Source organism: Carica papaya, chromosome 4 (assembly GCF_054855325.1).
Source record: "Carica papaya isolate Zhongbai chromosome 4, ASM5485532v1, whole genome shotgun sequence".
Taxonomy (NCBI): Eukaryota; Viridiplantae; Streptophyta; class Magnoliopsida; order Brassicales; family Caricaceae; genus Carica; species Carica papaya.
The window spans coordinates 27,833,902-27,857,748 of NC_142312.1; the positions used below are offsets into that span (position 1 = coordinate 27,833,902).

General features: G+C 34.1%; 2 protein-coding genes across 7 annotated transcripts; one reads left to right on the forward strand and one right to left on the reverse strand.

Annotated features, from left to right (window-relative positions):
* Positions 1-910: 910 nt before the first annotated feature.
* Positions 911-6,805, forward strand: LOC110820749 (transcription initiation factor TFIID subunit 6-like). 6 transcript variants are annotated; one of them, XM_088218654.1, is made up of 13 exons: positions 911-1,182; positions 1,375-1,549; positions 1,918-2,007; positions 2,389-2,490; positions 2,572-2,680; positions 2,972-3,066; positions 3,153-3,290; positions 3,380-3,475; positions 3,907-4,031; positions 5,029-5,161; positions 5,455-5,580; positions 5,652-5,769; positions 6,292-6,805. In XM_088218654.1, exons 2-13 carry the CDS (start codon positions 1,424-1,426, stop codon positions 6,654-6,656), a joined length of 1,623 nt encoding a protein of 540 aa, XP_088074780.1. In that variant the 5' UTR covers positions 911-1,182; positions 1,375-1,423; the 3' UTR covers positions 6,657-6,805. The 6 variants fall into 6 exon arrangements, with proteins under 6 accessions (XP_088074780.1, XP_088074778.1, XP_088074781.1 ...); XM_088218652.1 differs by having other exon boundaries at positions 911-1,163; positions 1,365-1,549; XM_088218655.1 differs by having other exon boundaries at positions 911-1,163.
* A 1,010-nt stretch (positions 6,806-7,815) lies between these two features.
* Positions 7,816-17,579, reverse strand: LOC110820748 (serine/threonine-protein phosphatase PP-X isozyme 2). The gene is made up of 8 exons (XM_088218658.1): positions 17,294-17,579; positions 10,224-10,376; positions 9,694-9,756; positions 9,531-9,616; positions 8,975-9,050; positions 8,626-8,894; positions 8,440-8,518; positions 7,816-8,070 (listed from the first exon to the last, which is right to left on the reverse strand). The coding sequence occupies exons 1-8, from the start codon at positions 17,432-17,434 to the stop codon at positions 8,020-8,022; spliced, it is 918 nt and encodes a 305-aa protein (XP_088074784.1). The 5' UTR covers positions 17,435-17,579; the 3' UTR covers positions 7,816-8,019.
* Between the last annotated feature and the right edge of the window lie 6,268 nt (positions 17,580-23,847).

Here is a 23,847-nt window from a genome sequence, read left to right on the forward strand (position 1 = left end):
GTGTAAGATGTCCTCAAACTTTAGAAACGAGGAGTTTTTGCGGCTTTGGGGAAGATTCGATCGCCTTGTCTTCCGACACTTGAATCTGGATCGAACTCCTTTGACTTGCACAATTTTTGTCATTAGATTGTGACAACCTAATAATAAATAAGTAACTGGTGTGGTATAAATCATGGCTTGTAATTAGTAGTGAATTTTCAACTATGGTGTAGCCTGTATATTCTTTTTGAGGGATGATAAACTGTTTATAATAATACAAAATAAATAAATATTAGATATCTCAATTTTGTAAAATATGGTGTATTATTTTCAAAAATATCAATGAGAATGACATATCAGCCCCACAGTTAAAACTTATTTTGCTGTGCGTGTTTTCAGTAAAAAAAAAAAAAAAAAAAAAAATTATGGTATTGTATAAAAATAATGTTTAATTATGAAAATATACAAAATTTAATTATAACCCCTTTTTACAAATTATATTTCTGCGAAGTAGATTAAATTAATTGCCCAATTATTAATCTCCCCAAACCTTATACTTTCGGTTAAATTATTATTTTTTTTTTAAAAAAATTAATTTAATATCTCCTTAATCAGCGGTTAATGTCGTTAAGCATAATATTATTAATAAGACGTGATAATTTTTAATTAGTTTGTGTGTAAGTATAATATCACTTGTATATTCAATTTAACACTTTGATCCGTTAAAACATAAAGAAGAGAGAGAAGTATGAACTGGAAATTATTTACGTGAATTCAAACTAACATTTATATCAATTAGTAGTTGTTATATCAGTAAATAGATTTGACATGTATATATATGAGCAAAAGTACATATATTATGTAAATATATATATATATATATTACTAATCAAGTAAGGTATGCACACCAAACCAAAGAACCCATAATTCCATTCAAAATCATAATCCCTTGCAGAAAGAGGAACATAACAATCATCTCCTGAAAAGTTTGTTAATCTGAAATTTCCCCCCTTTCTGGTTTCATTTTTTGGGCTTGTTTTGAAGCCTAATTATCCGAATTAACACAGATGATCGGCTAATCTCAGCCCAAAAGAAGCCCAAGTAATGCGATCGTGACCGGGCCCAGCGGTTCTTTTGTTTTAGAATCTTGGTTGAATGTTGTTTACGGTTAACCCTAAATTCAGGTTGAAAACTTTTTTTCAGGCATGCGATCGCCAATATTTCTCAATTTTCATATTATTTTACACCATATCTATGCATATTTATTATAAATTTTGATGTTAGTAAATTGTGTTCTTTCGGATTTTTGTTTGAATAGAATTGAAAATTTTTGCTTCAAATTGTTTGTAGTAACTTAGGCTGGCGTTTTCATTCTTTGGAGATAGTTGGTTGCAGTATATTAATGAAGTTCAAGTTGAAGTGAAAACATAAAGAAAGGAGAACAATGAGCATAGTGGCTAAAGAGGCAATAGAGGTAATTGCGCAGAGTATCGGAATCACCAATTTCTCTCCAGATGTTGCGCTAGCTCTCGCCCCTGATGTGGAGTATCGGGTTCGCGAAATTATGCAGGTCTAAGACTTTCTATCAAGTTACTGTTTTATGTGTGGGCGAGTGCGTGTATGTAAATGAATGTAAGTACGCAGAAGGAGCTTATTATGGCTAAAAATCTAGTGATGATTAGTTGTGGTGTCTGCCATGGAGAAGTTACTGTTGGTCTAAATGCATGTGAATGTAATTGCCAAATTTAGAAATAGAATGACTGACTTGTGGTTGCAGAAGTGAGAGTCGAGGATTTTACTTGGTGTGCTATATACTTTGGGTTACAAAATGAAGGGAGTATACCAGGGCATTAGGGATGGAGATGTTAGCTTAGAATAGTCATTTGCAAGGCTGTTGGGACTGAGAGGAGACTAAAATTTTTACTGGTGTTGAATTAGCAGGAAGCTATTAAATGCATGCGTCACTCCAGGAGAACAACTTTGACAGCAGAAGATGTAGATAGTGCTCTTAATTTGAGAAATGTGGAGGTGAGTGGTTTTGATATCATTCCTTCTTTACTAACCAATTGTTGGAGAGATGTCTATATAACTTATTTTCCAGTATACAAACAGATGATTGATATGTCTCTTTCAATGTTTTCTTTTGCTTGTTCTTACTTTTAAGCATCTATGTCAAACCATTTATTGATGATCTTGTGCTACGTATATGATGTTATCATGCGCCTTGGTGCTCTTTGTTTCTATTGTTCTCTTCACCTGTGCACATGTGTGAATTGTGGGTCATTTTTGTGTTAGTCTGTAGAGGCCGCTGATAAAACCAGAAATACCTGGGGAAATCAGCAAGTTAGTTATTTTTGGTTTCATCATTCAATATCCTTTGCTTATGGCTGTTTTTCTGTTGTGCTGCAGCCAATATATGGTTTTACCTCTCGTGGTCCTCTGCGATTCAAGAAAGCTGCTGGGCATAAGGATTTGTTCTACATCAATGACACGGATGTGGAATTCAAAGATGTATGGAAAACTGATGTTAGAGTTCCATGTTAGTTTTTTATGTCATTAAAGTGGCTTTACCTCCTGATGTAACATATGCAGGTGATTGAGGCGCCATTGCCAAAAGCACCTATCGATACATCAGTTTCTGTCCATTGGCTGGCAATTGAAGGTGTTCAGCCTTCAATCACAGAAAATGTTCCAGTTGAAGGTATCATGTGAATTGGCATTTAACTTTTTTGGTTTCTGATGAATTGGTTCATAAATGACAGCAGAAAATTCTGGGGCTCAAGCCGGCCCATACTTATTCAATGTTTTGTCAGACTCAAATATACTTAGAATTAGATGGTCTTGCATATGGCTGTTGATTGTGATAGAAAATGTGTCATTCTGATGACCTTTGATTTTTTTTACCCTTTAGGCTTTTTGTGATACTCAAATCTGTCAAACTACTGATTTACTCATGGTGGATGATATAATGCTTTGTTTGCTGCACTTGCAGCTAACTCTGATGGGAAGAGATCTGATTACAAGGAAGATGGGCTTCCTGTTGATGTTAAACTACCTGTTAAGCATGTACTCTCCAGGGAGCTTCAGGTATATTCAGATTCTATATGTATTTCTTCTCCTTTTTATTTCCATTCTGAGGACAAAGAGAAGGATTTTCTGTGTTAATTTTGCAGCTTTACTTTGACAAAATCACAGAGCTAACTCTGAATAGATCTAATTCCATCCTCTTTAAACAAGCATTAGCAAGTTTGGCAACTGATTCAGGACTCCATCCATTGGTTCCTTATTTTATATACTTCATTGCTGATGAGGTAGTATTTGTATTTCAAATGTTATCAGTTTTTAGATTGTAAATTTGCATTTCCAATTTTCAGCTGATCTTTCACTTCATTTACTGCAGGTTGCTCGGAATTTGAGTAATTATTTTCTACTCTTTGCTTTGATGCGTGTTGCTAGAAGTCTTCTTCAAAATCCAGACATGCATATAGAACCTTATGTAAGTCAAGTCAAGCATCAATATATTGGTGTTAACAAAAGTTCTTCTTTTTTTGTTGAACTGTAACAATTTCCTGTCAGCCTTAAAATCGAAAATATGTCAGATGGATCATTAGTCATCTACCATACATTTGCAATTATGATTCAAAACCATTGAGGATGCCACATAAAGTTTCATTGAAAAGGAGAAGGAAGATGCTAAGTTTGCATGGTTTTCTAGTTATAATTCCTTTCTATGTTTGTTTCTAAAAATCCTTCCCTAGTTAAATTAATAATGCATAAAGTGCTTAAAGAAACAATTTGTAAAATGGGATGCCAAGAATTTCCATTTGCTAACGCACCTGTATGGAGAAGAATGTAAGCTTTTATGTGCAGATTCAAAGTTCTTTTTTTTTTTGTCATCTGTCTTCTAACTTGTTTCCGTTCTTTCAGCTACATCAATTGATGCCTTCTATTATTACTTGCCTTGTTGCAAAACGACTGGGAAACAGATTATCCGACAATCATTGGGACCTTAGAGACTTCACAGCTAACATTGTGTCTTCAATATGCAAGAGGTGAGATTTCATTTTTCTTTATTTTATGGTAGAGCTCTCTCTTAAATGTAACTTTTGGACCATCACCAAGGCAGAAATGCATTTGGAGATTTCCTTCAATATGTCACTCCCACTCTCAAAGCACATGGTTGGTGCCTTGTACTGTTTGAAAATTGATACATTTGTTGTAGAACGAGTTTTGCAGATGTAAATGTAATCACACATGGTGCATAATTAGTGTAGACATTGAGATGATCATATCATGGCCTTGTTGGACCTTCTTCCATTCTTAGATACTCCATAAGTAGGTTACACTTGAAGTAAAGCCAAGATCAGTGTCTTTTCAGTTAAATATTACTACTTTGCTCAACACCAGATTCTGGCCAGTTGTCCATGGAAGCTTATTTGGAAAAGCAGAGCTTCCTCCCATGTGGCCTTATTTGTTTGGGAGGCCTTTGGGGGCCCATATTCTTTGCGTCAATAACCTGCAGAAGAGGGACTGCTTTATTGCCAATGGGTGCCTGATGTGTTTGTGTGATAAATAATCGCTGAACGATCTCCTTTTATGGTGCTTGGAGGGAAGAAGGATATAGGGTTTGGGTCTAAGTTTATTGGAGATCAAGTGGGTGACAAGCAGATTCATTTCAAGGTCAGTTGCTTGCATCTAGGTGGCATTCAAATAGAAGAGCAGCCTGAATTCAGTACCATTATTCCTCGTGCTATTTTTGGATTATTTTCTAGAGGAACGAAAATGAGAGTCTTCGAAGGGGTTATATTTAATTTTGCTGGCTCTGGAGATCATTGGTTCCAGATTTTAAATATGTTGCTTAAAAGTCATTATCTTCTTTACAGAGATCTTGGGGAACCTACAGATATTTTGTTTGATTTTATACATAGATAGTACCCCCTTGTGGCCCTCGTCTATGATGCTTCTTTTTTCTCTCTCCTTATTTCCGATAACCTATGTGCTAAACTTTCTTGTGCTCTTCTGGTTGTATTTCTTGTGAAAATTTTGCAGATATGGTCATGTTTATCATAATTTACAACCACGTGTGACAAGGACACTGCTCCATGCATTCTTGGACCCCACAAAGACACTGCCTCAACATTATGGTGCAATTCAAGGGTTGGCTGCTCTTGGTCCCAATGTGGTATATTCAGTTCTAAGTGTTTTTGCCAGCAAATTAACTGTTACATGGAATTTAATAGCAGTATAGATCAGTAAATAACTATCTAAAACTCTTATACAAAGTATGATATAAAGGAAAACTGTAGTCAATCGTTAAGTATGTTCTGCATTGAGCTGTAGTTATTTTCGTGATTGTTTTGTTGTGTTTTCATAACTTCCTCTCGTGCCAGAAAGTGTCTTTTTTTCTTTTTTAATGGGAATAGAAAATGGTCTTTGTGATTCTTAACTAAATGTCACGCTTTTGATTCTGGCCAGGTTCGTCTTCTTATACTTCCCAATCTTGAGCCATATTTGCAACTTCTTGAACCTGACATGGTCCTTGAGAAACAAAAAAATGAGACGAAGAGATGTGAAGCTTGGCGTGTTTATGGGGCCTTGATGGTGAACTTTATTTTTCTAACTACATACGTATTTTTGCTGCTTTATGGAACTAACGAGTATATAACCTCCAGGGTGCTGCTGGTCTATGCATGTATGATCGGCTTCGGCATAAAACATTACGTGGTTTGCTTTCTCCTCCAACGCGTGCTATCATGAAGAGCAAAGAAAAATTTGCAAATATGATGCAAAGTATACTTTCTTTATAACTTGTTGCATCTCAGTACTTATGAACATCTGCTTTTATGTTTATAGATGCTAGTTGCTCGTGCAGCATGTCATTAATGACATAGGTTCAATCATTGTGGTTTGGCTTTTTACATTCAACAATAAAAAATCATTGTGGTTTGGCTTTTATTGCTGCTCCATTCTTGTTAATTTTTTATGACAATTCAGTGCTTTGTGGTTTGATTTTTTGTCATTGTACAAAAACTTTAGTATATTTGCACATGTTTGGATTTTGAACATGATTATATGTTATGGTTAAACAATATAGTTATAAGATAATAGTCTAGAGATATAAGAACTTCAGGTAAAATGACAAAAGTAGTGTAGATTCTTAATTGCAATAAGATCAAACCACGGGCTGTGAACTGATCTTTTACCCTATTGTTACACTATCCTTATGTTATGTTCTAAATTTCATTTTGGCAGTTGCTAACACTCTTAATTTTCCCTGCATTCCCTTGTTGTTACCCGGGTTTCCGATGAAAGATAAACGCAAAGCAGGTATGGATAACTTAATCCAGCAGCCACCACTCAAGAAGATGGCCACAGACAGCACAATGGGTGTGATGCCAGTGAACTCCATGTTGGTTGACATTCATGGGGGAAAAGGTGGATTTCCCTCTTCTGGGGGTGCTCCTAATGTAGCTGTATCTTCAGTATCTCAGCAACTACCCAATGAAAACATGAGCGGAAGGGACACAGGTGCTCGGGTTTCGAGGGCATCAGCTGTTCTAGCTCAGGCATGGAAGGATGACGTTGATGTAGGAAACCTGTCGGGTTCCTTGTTTGAATGTTTTGGTGAAAGAATGTTTATATTCACTCCCAAGCCTGAATTGTCATTCTTCTTGTAACATAGCGGGGCAAAAATAGTGTAAATGATGTATTAAGACCTTTTTAATGCTTTTTAACCATTAGTTTTATCGTTATGTTATCTTTGTATATTCTGCTTTGCAACAAACAGTAAAATTATGTATTCAATATATGTTACTTCTTGATTTTAGAGTGCCCCTTGTTATCTTTCTTGAATGAGTGAGTGAGATTATTATTGTTTTAAAAGCCAAGAATTCCAATAAAAAATACAAAGTTGGTGTCTAAAGGGATTTTTTAATCTATCCATCAGACATCATTTTGGCTAAATTTATGTTTTTCAGATTACCTTCCTTCTTTGTTAAACACAAATCATTTGTGCTGAAACTAAAAAATTTATAAATGACAATAATAATAATAATAAGAGAAGCTCTTACTGTTGTCCTAAGAATGTTAACCTTCAAGCTGAATTTAAGATATTAAGACTTGTTTATCAACAAATTTGATCCCTTGAAGATGCAATATCCAAAGGAACCTCGGTAACTTCCTTGTACTTTTGAAGTCCACTAACAAAGAAAGTTGGAAAAAATTCAAGCCTTTAGTATGAAACATAATACTAAAGCCATCTTTGCCAAATTCCTGGGCAGCCATCATTGGGACTTGAACTAACATTGTATTTTACTGATCACTGGTAGTACCAGTGTCCTTCCTTGCTCGAGTCACCAGTGCTTTCCCATAAACAAATATTCAAAATAATATAATAAAAAAGATAAAAATTATTAAATTAATTCTTTTAACACCGATTACAATTTAATTTTTAATAAATTTTTATGATATTTAGTATTTAATTTGGTCTATTTATTTAAAACATTTAATTTTCTTCTATTTTCTATAATTATAACATGTTTAAATATTTTTTAAATTTTAAAATATCTAAGTATAATCTAACTATTTTAATTTTTTTATTATAAAATAAAAAAAAAAGAACTAAATCTTTAAAACAATCAAATTGTAATTAAAAATTAAATTATGAAAAATTTTAAATCACGGTGACTAATTTAATAATCTACCCTAAAAAAATCATCATTTTACTGCATCCTGCTCCTCTAAGCGGACAAAAGATTAATTTTCTATATGGCACATAGCAACACCTTCAATACATGTCACTATTACAAGCAAACATGGACAAAAGGTAAATGATGGTAGGCAAACAAAGACTCCAAATTCATTAAAACATGGTTAAAGTACAGATCTCCTTTTTTCATTCCAGGAGTAGATCTTTGAGCAGTCTACCTATTGATCCTTTCACCATCACAGCAGACCATCTTCACCATGCTGACTCTGTGTATCCTGTTCATCGGTTCCAGCCTGAAGGGTGTGATAAACTGTAAGAATATGAAAATTCGTCTACAAAAAATAATCGGGTGCAGGTTTCTTCGCAGGAGTTCCTCTTGAATCCTGCATCAAATACAATTTCTCAGTGCAACTGCAGCATGTACTGAAAGTAAGCGCATGTTTACAAGTCACCATAATACTGTCCGCTATTATGTATTTTGGTGCTAGACAAAGTTGTAACTTACAAAATTTAAGACAAAATTTTCTTAACCTAAGTACATATTATTAGTCATGTATAAAGTCACATGTATTGTACTTCAATTCTACCAAACGCTATATTAAGAAACAGTTATTAACCGACAGGAGGCATGGACAATAAAGACTACTCTGCTTTTAAAATGCAGACAGCTAGAGCAGCAAAAGACAAGGGCTCTTCTTGCCATGTCACTAAAGTATCACAGTTGCAATGGCCTATAAGCTATGAGTTCATACCTGTGGTGCTGCATCAAATACACGGAACTGCTTATTGAGATTCTCATCCAGCTCAAGGATAGCAGCTACATTGCCGCATCTGAAACACATCAAATAATGAAGCTGTGGGACTGCAGGAAGGATAGAGAGAGAGAGAGAGAGAGAGAGAGAGAGAGAGAGTATAAAATTTTGGTTTTGCTAATTTACCTATAACAGTAATTCGGGGCCGACCAGACAGTAACTATCTGGTTATTGAACATCCACTTATACCCTTCCATAACCAATTGATGGGCGCGACATATGTAGTCAATGTTGTTTGAATGGTTGAAAGAAGTGACAACACTACCGCCAAAAAGGAAACCAGCACCACGCGGGCTCAAGCCCCAACCATCCACAATATCTTCAGGATCAGACCATAGGAGGTCACACATGGCACCGTCGTGAGGCACTTCCTGCTTTCGATCAATGGTTCGGATCTGGTAACAGGATCCTGTCAGTAGCATCCAACATAAAAACTTTCAAGAAATCACCAAACAGCTAGGATGAGTGCTTTGACCTGATCTAAAGTTGATATTGCTGGAGAGAGACCACCATGGACACTAAAAATTCTGTTCTCAATGAGAGCTGAAAGACTAAAAACCAAGCACCAATTTTAAAGGCTGTGAGTGGCAGAACATAAATTCTGAGCAGATCTGATAGCAACTAATTCAGAAAGAAACTAAGGCAATGTGATGAAGAACTAAGAAGACCAACTTGAAGAGGGTGAATGAAAAATTTAGTAATCACTTAAATGGGAGAATGTTGTTGATCCTGACTCAGAATATAAAGAATGAAAATTTTAGTGCTCCTGATTTCAGCACATACCAATGCAGAATAAAAACCTATCACCTATTAAATCGGCTAACATGGCTCAAGAGCAGAATGCTCAATAGCTGCATAAACGAGAGTTATAAAAGGGAACTGCTAAAAATTTGACATTTAACGTATGTAAAATAAATGTAAAAAAAAAAGGCATAGAAGAGCAAGTCCTTCAGGGATACAAGTATCAGGTAAACAAATATGGAGAAAGAAATGCATAGTAAAAGTTTTTTTTTAAGAATCATAAAAATCACCTCAAATAATCGAATATATCTGTACAATATCTCCAGACATTCACAGAGCCATATTTACGTAGGCACTCATCATAGAATCCATATACCTGTTAAGATAAACAACTTATAAATATTCTGCACAGATGACATATTGAAACACCTCAATTGCAGAGACTAGTTGAACCTGTGTAATCTGCCGGCTCTCATGGTTTCCCCTAATGAGTGTTATCCGGTCTGGATATCTCACCTGATAGAGCAAATTATGATTATTAGCTGAAGTTTTTAGGACTCCAATATAATGATCCCCATGAATGAATAAACATTGGAATACAGATGGATATTATCACATATTCCTAAACCACAGATGCCCATAAAATATCAGCTGGAAATCAAGCAGGGCAAAACAGCCCAGAAGAAGATGCTGAACTGACCCAAAAGGTCAATAAACTATGTCGGTAGACATTTTCAGGGGCAACATATTATAACAGTACCAAATGCAAAGCAAAGCTATGTCAGTCCAGGATGTGTACGATTTTGAATGAGTGAAAAACTATCAGAGGGATACAAGAGTAAAATGTAAACTACTACTAGAAAAACTTCGTCAATAGTGTCTCTCTTAGGGAGAAATATAATCTTCTCCAGGACTTCAGAAATAGTTATAGACATGAAATAACAGAGCAGATATATTTCAAGATAAGTATGGATGGCAATTACCTTGAGGGCTAGTAGAAGCAGGAACGTTTCAACAGAATAAAATCCTCGGTCCACAAAATCTCCAAGGAACAAGTAATTAGTCTTTGGGCAATCACCTCCTACTTTGAAAAGTTCTTTCATGTCATAAAACTGGCCATGGATGTCACCACAAATCTATGCATACATCCACCAAAAGGAGCAAAACAAAAACACGGAACCAGCAAGAAATATCAATAATCTTGACATGGAAATAGATCAGCATCAGAATCTAAAATAAAATGTATTTCTTCTATGGGCTTTTACCATACCCCTAGCAACGTTTTATATTTATTCTCATCATATAGAGCAGATATGCAAAATATACCTCACATGAGATACATAATTAACAGAAAGAGGCAAGTAACAAATGAAGATTTGGTATAACGAGACAGTGGAAATAATCATTCTGTAACAGGACATTAAGTTTCATTCCTTTTCTTCCCATGGATTCAATGCATTGCCATAACCATCCATTTTTTAAAAATAAATTGCCATAACCATCCATAAATAGAGTACGACCTTCATTGGTAAGATCTAATGAACCAATCAATTCTAAGAGAAATGCTAAATGTAGATTCTTTCAAGTATGCTTTCATTAATATGCTGAACTCATCAAGCTCAAAATTTTCCCTCCTGATGTTAACATGAGGCACTACAGGTTTTATGTTAGTCCATGGAGTAAAGATAGGTATCACATAAATTGTCACAGAATGTATCTCACGTAATTAAGAGAATTAGGTTAAAGGTCATTAAGGTAAAATGCACTGGATATAATTAATTGTTTATTTTCTTTTCTATTTTAGAAAACCTATATGTATAAGCCCATAAAATTCCATAAAATACAAATTCAACCTTTCTTAAGATGACATCAAAAACTCGAGGAAGAAAAAAACCCAAGATCTCCTTCATAAACCCTAATTGACCTTCATTGCAAAATAAGACACAAAACCTTGAGGAGCCAGCCTTCGTTTGCCGGCCACTACAACCCAGCCACTAACTACCACAAAATTGAGCCACCAGCACCAAGACCGGCTTTCACAGCCGGCCCCAGATCTCTCAGCCCCATTTCAGTGTTGCACAGCAGCTGCAAATCACCTAGTTGCTGCTCCCTGCAACTGCCAGCCATCCAGTCGCGCACCCCCTTCCAGCTACTGCTCCCTGAAGCCACCAGCTATCCCGCCAGATCCACCTTGTGCTCACCACTCTATCTGACTAGACCCTGTCCAAGATCAGCCACGCACCACCTTGTGTGCCATTGCTACTCTTCCCTGCTCAGCCACAAGCGCACCGGCTGCACCTGTGTTTCCCTTCATTATTCAGCCTTTATTGCCCTAAAAATCTAAATCATGTCGGAGGTAACAACCCAAATTACTGGCACAAATTCTCACATGGGAAATCCAGCACAAAGTAATGACGAATTTCAGCCAATCCAGCTGTTTACCACTTCAAAACAAAGAAATATTTGAGTTGGTCACAACTTATTCAGACCATCCTTAAAGGGAAAAGGAAAACTCACCACCTTCTTACTATCAGATCAAAACCTGAAGACCCAATTTTATCTAGGATGAAGAACACTCGTTGACAATGACGTGGCTTTGGAATTCTACACCACCCGAAACAAGCAACACAGTAATGTTTCTGCCTACAACAAAAGAGGTCCAGGATGCACTTAGAGATACCTATTCTAGAGTTAAAATCCAATTATATGATTTGATGGTCAAGACATGGTCCACAAAATAGGGAAACAGGTAAGTCACTAAGTATTCTAACTTGTTGAAAATTTGGTAGCAGGAATTAGAATAGTACTGCTGCCTTATTGTGGACTGCAGCAAGGATAGAGCCCACCGGAAGCAGTTTGTGTGAATTACCAATTTATTGCAAGACTCAATCTGGAGGTCGATCAAGTCAAGGTCCAAATCTTGAGAAAAGAAAATTTTTCATCACTATGAGGTAATTTCTACTATAACTGCAAACGAGAATAAGAGAGAGATCATGTCAGAACCCCAACCCAATGACAGCTCGGCTCTGATCTCAAAGGCTCCAAGCCGTGCCAACAGGCAAAAGAACTGAGTCACACTGAAAACTCAGCTTTTAGAGGAGAAAACAAGGATAATTTTTGGTGTACTTTTCGCAAGAAGCCAAGATACACAAAGAACAAATATTGGAAACTTTATGGAAAGCCCAATACCTCAAGCAAAAAAAAGGGATACAAGAAAACTTCACGGAAGTCTCACAGACAAGCTCATGTGGCCCATCAACAGGGAGAGGAGAAACCCACTGATCTTGTGAATTCACGGCTGAAATTGAACAGCTCAAAAGTAGACTTGAGGACCTTTAGAAACCAACAAGTACAGATTTAGCGACGCACTCAGGTATGTTTTCTTTCTCACATGGTTTAAATACTTGAAATAAACCGTTTGAAAATTTATGGATTGTAAACTCAAAGGTCACCGATCATATACAAATACTTCCAAATACTTTCACACATATGTTTCATATCCAAGTAGTAGGAATATTGTCACTGTTGATGAGTCTCTAAACATCATTATAGGCAATGGCAACATTAACTTTAGTTCTATCCTAGTTCTGAGAATATGTTACATGCTTATAAACTTTGTATTGGTTTCATCAGTCACTAAATTTTCAATCAGGATTTTCTTTTTTTTTTTTTTTAAATACTAATATCACAGGATTTAGACTCCGAAATAACTTTTTTCCTTCACTGTAATCAGAACTGGAACTTAGAGAATATGCTTGGGCATGCTGAAGTCAAAAACGGGTTGTACTACTTGGATGCACCTAGGATATCTCTTTCTGTCACTATTACTGCTACGCCCAAGTTTTAGCTCTACCACAAATGATTTGGATACTCATCCTTTTCCATTTTGAAAGTTATGTTTTCTTTTTAATTTATAAATCCTTTGATGGAAATCTATATGAATTTATCAAACATAAACGTGTACTATTTTTTATTAGCAATAAAAGAAGTATATTTTCTTTTTCATTGATTTATAGTGACATTTGGGGATCATCTCACATTCCTAATATTATTGGAGCTCAACGGTTCATTCAATTCACTAAAGATTCCACTAGAATCACATGGCTTTTCTTACTTAAATCCAAATCTAATGTCAACCACATAATATCCCAATTTTGCGATATGATGAAAATCCAATTTGGAACCTACATGAAAAGGTTTCGCATTGACAATGCAAAAGACTTTATTGATTACACACTTTCCTCTTTTTCTAATCAAAAAGAAATTATTCATGAACCATTATCCATCCACACTCCACAACAAAGCAGAGTAGTAGAATGCAAGAATAGTCATATTTTTGCTACTTCTTGAGTCTTTCTATTCTAGAACCAAGTCTCAAAACAATATTGGGGAGAAGCAGATTTCCTTAGTTTGCATAAGCTCCGAGTTTCTTTCATCATTATCAGCTATTCCGAAAGTTTACATGGTAGTAAAGTTTCTTCCAAAATAAGCTCCACCATCAATATTATCGTATATTTTGCTTCCTTGTCCTCTATTCCCTCAAAAAATTCTAACCCTTCCTTCGGTATTTCCAACATAAGAAATTATACCAGTGAAATCCTTAACTTTAATAACTTTCTTATATGGAAATCTTTATTCATTCATATCTTTCAATATTATGGTGTGCTTGACCACATGGATGGCACAAACGTCTTTCCTCCTTTAACTAATACTAATAAAGCAAGTAAGGATAACTCAGATGCTCTTCTATGGAAACAAGTGAATTGTTTAGTCCTTTCTTAGACTCAGGCACTATTTCTTCCGATCTCCTATGTAGTCTACTTAAACCTAATAGGACATTAACCGCCAACCAGGCAAGATAAGAAATTTTTTCATGATAAAGCACATGCCCAACTATTCCATCTGAAATCTAAGTCTATAACACCCAGAAAAATAACTTCTCTGTAGATGGTTACCTCAAAAAACTTAAAACCTCATATGATTCCTTTATCTCCATAAGTCGTTATGGATCTTGTGCTGAAAATCCTAGAAATTTTACCTATCGACCATGAAAACAGAGTCCTTAGTTTAAGTTCACACAAACCTTTCCCATAATTTGTTGAACTACAGACTGCTCTTTATTTGCAAGAAATGTGTCTCACCAAACACCAAGAACTAACCACCACAACTGACTCATAAGTTGCATTTTATACTTTTTCCACCTCCTCACAAAACAGCACCACCAAATCTTCCTCAAACTCAAACCCTAATAAACTCAATTCCAAAAAAGGTTCAAGACATGGACAAAGGCCACCAAAACAATTCTCATGGAGGCTCTAATCCACGCCCTCAAAACCAACTCTCTACTCGGTATTCCTTGCCAGCCTCTACCAACATAAGGTTACTTGGTTCTACACCTATTGCATCTATAGTCCATCCTTCTCAACAATGCTATTCAGTCTTCAGCTTCATCACATGGGAAACAACTGTCTTTTGCTAACTCATTCTATAGCTTTTCATTTTTCTCCTTCCATGGCAAATATCCAATGATCCTTTACTGCTTTTAATCTTAACGAAAAACTAAATAATTTTTGGCTTCCAAACACCAGTGCCATGTTTCACATGACTACACAGTCCGGTAATCTTCTTTCTTCCTCCTATTATTATGATTCTCAAAAAGTATGTTGGAGATGGTTCACTTCTTACATCTGTCAATACTTCCTTCAAGTCACTATCTTTAAATAATGTTCTTGTTGTATTTCGTGAAAGCAAATTTAGTTCCTATTAAACAATTCTCCCGAGATAATAATTGTTCTATTGGGTTCACATCATTTGATGTTTTATTAAGAGTCTAGCGCATAGACTCCACTCTTCCATTGCAATTGCTCAGGAGATACTCCCCTTGCAACCTCACTATCTTGGGCTCCTCCAACCGAGCTTCTACCAACTCTGCATACTTTGCATCTTCTACTAGGAAAGACTTGTGGCATCAGTAGTTTAGTCTTTGCAGTGCCTCCATATTAGAAAAAATAAAGGCGTTACCAACAGCACCCCCTTTAGGATATATATCTAGAGTCCTTCTTGTTCAGCTTGGACTCTGAAAAAAATATTAGACAATCATTTTCTTACTTCTCATGTTAATGTACTAAATTCATTTCCAATAATGCAAAATGATGTTTGGACATCTCCTATCCTTTCTTTTTCGTGCTCCCATTATGATGTTATCTTTCTGGATGAATTCACTCATTATTTTTGAGCCTTTCCTTTAAAACAAAAAATCTCAAGTCTCTAAAACTTTCTCAATTTTATAACTTCGTTCTCATTAAATTCAATATCAAAATCAAGAGTTTTCAATATGATGGAGGTGGTCAACTTCTAAATAAGAAATTTTCAAATTTTGCATCTCAACATGGCTTGCACAAGCGATTTTCTCGCCCATGTACTCCTGAAAAAAAAAGGAAAGCAGAAAGTATGTGTCGAACTTTAATTGGAACAGTCCTTTCTATGTTAATTTAGGCTACCACCGATTTTTGGGTTGATGCATTGCACACATTTTGCTTATTCGTTGAACCAATTGTCATCCTTTGCGATTTCCTATGAAACACCCTTTAAGAGACTATTCAGCCAGCATATCAGTTGTTTATCAATTACATGTATTTAACTGCAGATTCTTGTCAAAGCTCAAAAATAAATTTGCTATAGATTACCTTGGTACTTTCCACTATTTCTGGTATCAAAGTCAATCACAATGAAGAAGTCCTTTTGCTAAACCAGTCCAAATATGCTTAGGAATTATTGCAATGAAGTGGTCTTGAAAATTGCAAAGAAATCCTAATTATGTCAACTTCGTATCAACTGCTCAAAGATTATAATCCTCATGTTTCTGATCCTACTCTCAGTCGCAGCTTGGTAGGGCATTACAGTATCTCGCTTTTACTAACTGCGATCTTTGTTTTGCTATCAATCAAGTATGTTAACATATGCATGGTCTCCGAGAGGATCGTCTTCAAGCAGTTAAATGCAATCTAAGATATGTTCAAATTATTATCAATCATGGGCTTCAGTAACACTCGAACTCTTCTTATATGCTTATTGGCTACTGTCATGTTGATTGGTGTCAAGTCCAGACACCCGACTCTCTACAACTAGGTACTGCAATTTTCAGGATCCAACTTGATTTGATGGAGTGCCGAAAAAAAACTCACTATTTCATGTCCTAGTGCTGAAGTAGAGTATCATGTAGTTATGCTATGGCTTATTTAACTTGGACCAAAAATTTACTTCACAAACTACATATTCCCTTGGAGACTAAGCCTACTTTTTGGCGTGACAATATTCGTGCGGCTCACATGGCTTCTAATTTAGTTCAATATGCCCATTCTAAATATGTTGGGCTCGAATGGAGAGAATGGTAGAATATATTTATTTTCTGTTAATTTTGTAACAATTTTCAATTTTTTTTTAAAAGAGTTCAACCTCAAGGTGGATTCTCTCTTGTAATTCTTTTATAAATAGACATCATCAATGACCTAAATACTCCTAGCATGAAGTTAGTATGAAAATTTAGAAAGTTTATACTTTACCAAAAATACTATTTCTAGATGATAAATGCACATAATCAACCCCTAAGAAAATTTAAGTCAATACCACCACAAGAAAATCCTGTTCAAATCCCATAATTCTGCAAGTGAGTGTCTAAGCTCAAACTGTCTATTTATCTTCAATATATCTACTTGTTAGCTAATTAAACCCCAACATAATAATAACTCAAAGAGATATTTTGATCCACAATCACCTCAAAATTCAGGATTAATCTCAGCTTATCATTTCTTACTTCATTTCAGAACTTTCACTATGTCCTATCATTCTTACATCCACAAAAAACAAAAGGGAAAAAAATTATATCAACGTAACACATACACATGTGAAATCGAATGGCAAACCAGTTGCTAAGAAGGGAAAAATAAAATCACAACTAACCCTAAGAGGACATACAGTACAAGTTTTACTTTCAGTAAATCAAAAACTCATTACATTCACGAAAAAATGAATAACACCAAAACGAAAGACTCACAGTAACAGGGGCGTCGACCCGCTGGACGTTGCTCTCTTCGACGAGGATCTCCATGGCTTTAAGGCATAGGGCCTTCACCTCTGACTCCTTCAACGGCTCGCATTTTTTCAGCTGCTCTATTTGCCTGTCGAGGTCAGACATATCTCGCTGTCTCCCCTCTTTTTCTCGCTAGCCAAACAAAACTTAATCTATTTTCTTTTTCTTCCTCCAAATCTCAAATCTGTGAATCTGCAGGAGTCTGCAACCTTTTTAAGCAGCAGCCGTAGGAGTGTCCAGTGTTGCTGATTTTTTGTTTCTGGATTTGGGGTTCTTTCTGGTTTTCCGTTCTGCTATACTGCCCCTTTACTTTGGTGTAATTTGATTTCATCCTAAACTTTTTGTATTTTATATTTTGACCCCGGATCCATACAAAATCTTCGAAAATTCAGCCCACTCTTCTATGTAATATGCAAAGATATATTATATTTTAATTATTTACCTTTGTATTGTGTATAAATTATTTTGCTTTTTAGAATCAATAAAATATTTAATTTAAGAATTATTTTATATTTTATTAAAAATTTAATAAAAAATATATATAACATAAAATTATATAAAATAAAAGATAATACTTAACATAAAAATACAAAGAAATATATTATAGTACTTAAACATTTATATATGTATTATATTTATGATGACACATGCTTAAAAAGCAATGTTTAAAATTAAGTTGAAGAGATATTTTGTAAGTGGATGCAAAAATATAAATTTTAAATTAAAAACCTTACGAGTTTAAAGTATTAATTTTAAATTATGATATATTTCATTTGTTGTTTAAATTCTCGTTAATACTTAAATTTTTGCTATTAAACTTAAATGTTAAACATATTATTTATTTTATACTATATTTATATATTTTTTAAAATAATGTAAATATATATGATTTGCTTATCAATATCTTTCTTGATTTCATTATTAACTATTTTAAAATCTATGAAGCTTGGATCTCAATATACCACACGTTCATACTTTTTCATTATCAATTTTGATAAATAATTTAATATTTTTATTATTATTATTATTATTATTATTCAAATTATGAGATATTTCATAATCTTTATAAATATATTATATGTATCACACTTTCCTATAAAAAAAAAATTGTTTACCTTCTATAACATGTAAATAAAATGTAGCATTCTAAATAACTATATTTAAAGTTCACATTTAGAACTCATAAAAAATATTACGATAAGTAAAAAATGTTTTTAAAATAAATTTACTTACATATTTTTAATAATAAATTATGTGTTCTAAAATCTAATCTAAACTTTTTAAACAAAATTTAAATATAAATAATTTTTTCTCTAATCACACGTAAAAATATCATAAAAGTCAATAAGATTCACATATATATATAATTTTAAGTATATATTGTACTATATAAAATTATCAAACCGCTAACTCGTATCAACTTTATGTTAATACTTTTAATACTACAACATTTATTTAAAAATATTAGAATAAAAAAGTAGTCAATAAATCAAATGGGATTCAAAATACATATACAATTTTTTTTTTTTTTGTTTGAGTATATATTTTAACGTCCGAATAAATACGACATCATCCCCATCCCATACATCTTGGAAAATCAAAGTAGGCATGAGTCTTAATTGAAAATCACTATTGAGTTTGTGATCCTTAGTACATGCTAAAATATTAAAATAGTAAACATTAAATTCTTTAGTATTATTTTATTTATGTATGCAATAGCATATAGAATATAAATATATAACCGGTAATGAATCTCTATCTACTAAATACTTGAGTATCTTAGTTTGATTTTTTATATTGTGTTAGATTTCAGTTCAATTAAATATTATAAAATAATAACATTCGAGTACAATTCATTTAAAGAAACATATGCTATAGCTTAAACAAATATTTTATACGATATTAACACTCTTACGAAAACTAATGAACTCATGAAATTTATAAACTATTAAAAATAAATAGAATGTTTTAGTGAATAATGATTGTTTTGAAGACAATACTAATAAGTTTGAATTATGATAAAATGAATACGAATAAAACATGGACATGAATTTTGTATTTTTTTTAATAAGAATATTTTAGTTGAAAGAAAAACAAACAAGATATATCAAAATAACTTATATTATTATTTTAAAAAAACACATAAAAAGGTCAAATCAAATGCGAATTCTTATAATTTTTTAATTAATTTACTACTATTTATTTATAACACAGTAAGAAGTAGTGTTTAAAGATGTTTTTTTTCATTAAAAAATTTGAAAAACTAAATAAGAATTTTATCTTAATAATTATTTATAAATAAGAATTTATTATATTACTTATAAAATTAATATATATTTGTAAAAACTCAAATCTCTATTAGGGATTCTGAGCGTATAACTCACTAGTAATCAAATAAACAATACTGAAATTTATAATTTAGTAGAAACAAATAAAGTTTAAGATTACATTTATTGAATAGGTTACTTAAAATATCTAATAAAATAACAGGAATGCCCTTGAAACTTAAATGAAAAAAAATATATAAAAGAAAAATAAATATGATTAATTTATACTCGAAACTGACGAAGTGGAAGAGACAATATTTTAACTAGTTTCTTGTTGTTCAGCATCCGGTATTGGTCATTCTGATCTGAAATGGTTAATAATAAATGAGTGAGCTACACTAGCTCAATAATAATATCAACGTCTTACCACTAATACGAAAAATCAAATAGTTGAAAAAAATATAAAACAATAAATGAAGTTCATTATCAATGAAACTCAAATGTTAGTGCATTCATTATTTGTTTCACTGAAAATGTTAATATTTTCGAAAACGTTAACATTTTCTCAACTCACCTGTAACTTTCTAGATGTCATTTATTAAGGTAAGAATCAAAATAGCAATCTATAAAATGCACTCTAAAAGACATATAACAATTAACTCTACGCTATTTCCTAAAATTAGGTTCCTTATCATATTCATTCATATCATTTTACCTTTCGTACCGTTGTCATTGAGGATCCATAAGGATCCCCACTATACATGAATACAAACTTTTTCTCTATAATTAAACGATCGTCCTCATACCCCGTCTGATAATAGGCGCCACAATACAACCGCTTCAATACTCTATCCGATATGAACGTACTTTAAAAATTTTTAACTCCGTTCGGTATGAGACTTCTCAGCCTTGTACGACTGAGATAACGTCCATGGTAGGATTCACTATATGCACCAAGTTCGTACATTATTTTTCATGACACCTGGTAAGCCCTTTTCATTCAACACCATTAATTCACGCATATCTTTTTTTTTTATTTACTATCTATCTTTAAAAGGCACATATATCTGTATCACAAACAACACATGAGTACAGAATTCATATTTTAGAGTACATACGTGAAATAATCATGCATTATGCGGATATAAATATATTATACACATAATAGAATGACATGACACTATAAATTAAGAAACCTTATCACGTTAACCATATATTTAAAGTGAATTAATTAAAGTAAGCAAAATAGTAAATAGATAAGCATACTAAACGATTGAAGAAATAATTAATGCAATCAAAACTCAAAACATGCATAAACTGATTGGTTATTTGCTCCATTAGCAACATGTACTTAATTAATTAAAAGACTGTCAATTATCTAAAATTTTCGTTTATTATTAGTTTCACTTCAATTTAATCATAACAGAAAAAATGGGTGAGAGATTCTTACCCTAGGTCGATATCCAAAATGCTGTCTTTTTCACTACGGTCCTCGGTTCTTGAATTTCTTAGATTTTTCTGCTAAGACCGAAATGTATGTCAAAATAGCGTGAAAATACATGAAAAATGGCAAAAAGGATAAAAAAAATCTCATCGGGGGGTCAAGTTGGGGTTCCAGCGCGGCGGCGCTATCGTGCTTCATCGTCTAGCCCTCTTTATCTGGTAGTTCTTCCTCTCGATCAAGCCATTTTTAGCCGGTTCTCTGTAAAAATCTATTTAAATCATGGTTAAAAGATGTTTCCCAGTGAAAGGAGGGGAAGAACATAAGCTTACTAGTGGTTTCAATCCTCTAGTGCGACAGCTCAGCTGAGCTCCACTATTCCTTCCTCGCGGTTCACGGTTGCTCTCGGTTCCCCTATAATAAAAATAAGTTATACAGCTAAAGGCGGAGAAACAAAGAGAACAAAAAGAATTTTCGGCCTACCGAAGTGTTTTCGACGTTTCGGCACGGTGGTGTCGGCATTCTTCCGACGGTTGGGTCTCCTTCTAGCCACCTCTCTTCTTATTCTCCAATTTAGTGTGTGTCGACTAGGGTCAAGATTTGTCTGAAGAGAGGTTTAAATATCTTTTTCCTTCTAATCTCGATCATCCATTATAGGAAACATGGTGTGCTGATGGCCGTTTGATCGAGCTTATTTGGAAAGTCAATCTGGGTCGTTTATTTGGGTCTGCATGGGGTGACAGAAGCTGTCTGATCTGGGCCTATTCGGATAATAGATTTGGGTTGTTCGTGCGTGTGAAAGTGAACACGAACTGCTCGATCGCCCTGGCACGCAGATTGCTCATGTGGAGCTCGTGTCAGCGTGTCTGCCACGCAGCGTGTCCTGATTCACCGTGCTACTGACACAATGGTCCTAAGTGGCTCGTTTTTTTAATTTGCAAAATTGCCCCTTTTTCATATTTCTTTCAAACCTATCATCCCTTTATTTACAATTTGGCCATGACTTCTGAAAATTATTTAAAAAACGTTCAAAATGCATAATTCTCAATAAAAATAATAAACATAAATAAAAATTAAAAACTCTTTTATTTTATTATTAGAAGACCATTAAAATTCAACATCACGAGCTTAATTATTGTACTCCGGGGGTTACAAATCTCCCCTAAAGAAAATTTAGTCTCTCAAATTATTGCCTCATAGTTAAATAATTAAGGATATCTAGCCCTAAAGTTTGATACCAACTCTTGGGTGGCCTCGTCCTACGAGTGATTTTGTCATAGAACATTGATAAAGGGAATTTTTATGTTGTAAAGCATTCTATTCTTTCGTCTAAAATGCTAACAAGTACCTCTTCATAAGATAAATCCTCCTGAAGTGAAAGTGGCTTGTAAAACAAAATATGTGAGGGGTCAGAGCTATACTTACGCAACATTGACACATGGAATATATTATAGACTCTGAATAGTTCTGGAGGCAATGCTAATATAGGCGAATATCTCAACTCTATCTAAAATTTCAAATGGTTCGATGAACCGAGGATTCAACTTTTCTTTATTTCCAAACTTGGTGATACCCTTAAAAGGAGTGACCTTAAGAAAAATTCGATCACCGGTCTTAAATTCCAAATCTCTCATTCGGTGTGTACATGACTCTTCTGTCTACTATGGGTCGTTTGAATATTTTTTCTAATTTTGGCAATCTTCACTATAGTCTCATCTACAATATTCTAGGCCAATTAATTTTTTATCACCTACTTCATCCCAATAGATTGGTGACCTGTAAGGTCGACCATATAATTTTTCATACGGAATCATATCAATACTTGTCTGATAACTGTTATTGTAGACAAACTCTACTAGGGGTATGTGATCATCCTAGTGTCCTCCAAAATCTAGGACACAAGCCCTGAGCATATCCTCCAATGTTCGAACAGTTCGTTCTAATTGTCCATCTGTCTGAGGGTGGAATGTTGTACTAAAAGATAATTTCATTTTCATTATTTGTTGAAGGCTTGTCCAAAATCTAGAGGTAAACCTGAGGTCCCTGTTTGATACCATTGTCACCGAAACTCCATGCAGTCTGACTATCTCTCGAATATAAATTTTAGCTAATTTGTCCAGGAGATCTATTATTCTGATAGCCAGGAAGTGCGATGACTTAATGAGTCGATCAATAATTACCTAGATTGCATTGTGTCCTGAATGTGCCTTAGGTAATCCTATTATAAAATTCATGGTGATATGTTTTCATTTCTATCTCAGAATTGGTAGCAGTTGAAGTAGCTCGTTTGGGCATTGATGTTCTACCTTAACTTATTGGCATGTGAGACATCTGAAGACGAAGTCAACATCTATTTTCATCTCGCTCCACCAGAATTGTGGTCACATGCTTTGGTATATCTTGGTACTTTCCAGGTACATGGTGAGCTTCAAACTGTGAGCCTCTGTCATAATATTTCTTTTCAACTCACTATTATTAGAAACACACAACCTATCTTGAAACCTGAACAACCCATCTGCAGAGACTTGGAACTCTAAATTCAAACCTTATTTTGTATCTTTTATGAGGGTTGTTAGAGTAGAATCGGCCAGTTGAGCCTTCTTTATTCTCTAGATTAACTCAGGTTGGACTGCTAAGTGAGCTCGATATGTGACCTTTTTCAAGTCTTGGAGTTGTATTTACTGTGTGGCCTTTATCGTCCTGCACTCAAAGACCATTATGTGAGCTAACATACCTGTATTCTTCTTATTATGTGCATCGACTACCACATTACCCTTTCTCGAGTAGTACAAGATCTTATAATCGTAATC

Bases quoted from the DNA above. Each gene is read 5' to 3' on its own strand.
- LOC110820749 (XM_088218654.1), top strand. From the start codon at position 1,424: ATGAGCATAGTGGCTAAAGAGGCAATAGAGGTAATTGCGCAGAGTATC. The intron at 2,491-2,571 runs GTATGGAAAACT...TAACATATGCAG, and splicing joins CGGATGTGGAATTCAAAGAT to GTGATTGAGGCGCCATTGCC. The intron at 3,476-3,906 runs GTAAGTCAAGTC...CCGTTCTTTCAG, and splicing joins ACATGCATATAGAACCTTAT to CTACATCAATTGATGCCTTC.
- LOC110820748 (XM_088218658.1), bottom strand. From the start codon at position 17,434: ATGTCTGACCTCGACAGGCAAATAGAGCAGCTGAAAAAATGCGAGCCG. The intron at 9,757-10,223 runs GTAATTGCCATC...TTGCTCTATCAG, and splicing joins TGCTTCTACTAGCCCTCAAG to GTGAGATATCCAGACCGGAT. The intron at 8,071-8,439 runs GTATGAACTCAT...TATTTGATGCAG, and splicing joins TATTTGATGCAGCACCACAG to GATTCAAGAGGAACTCCTGC.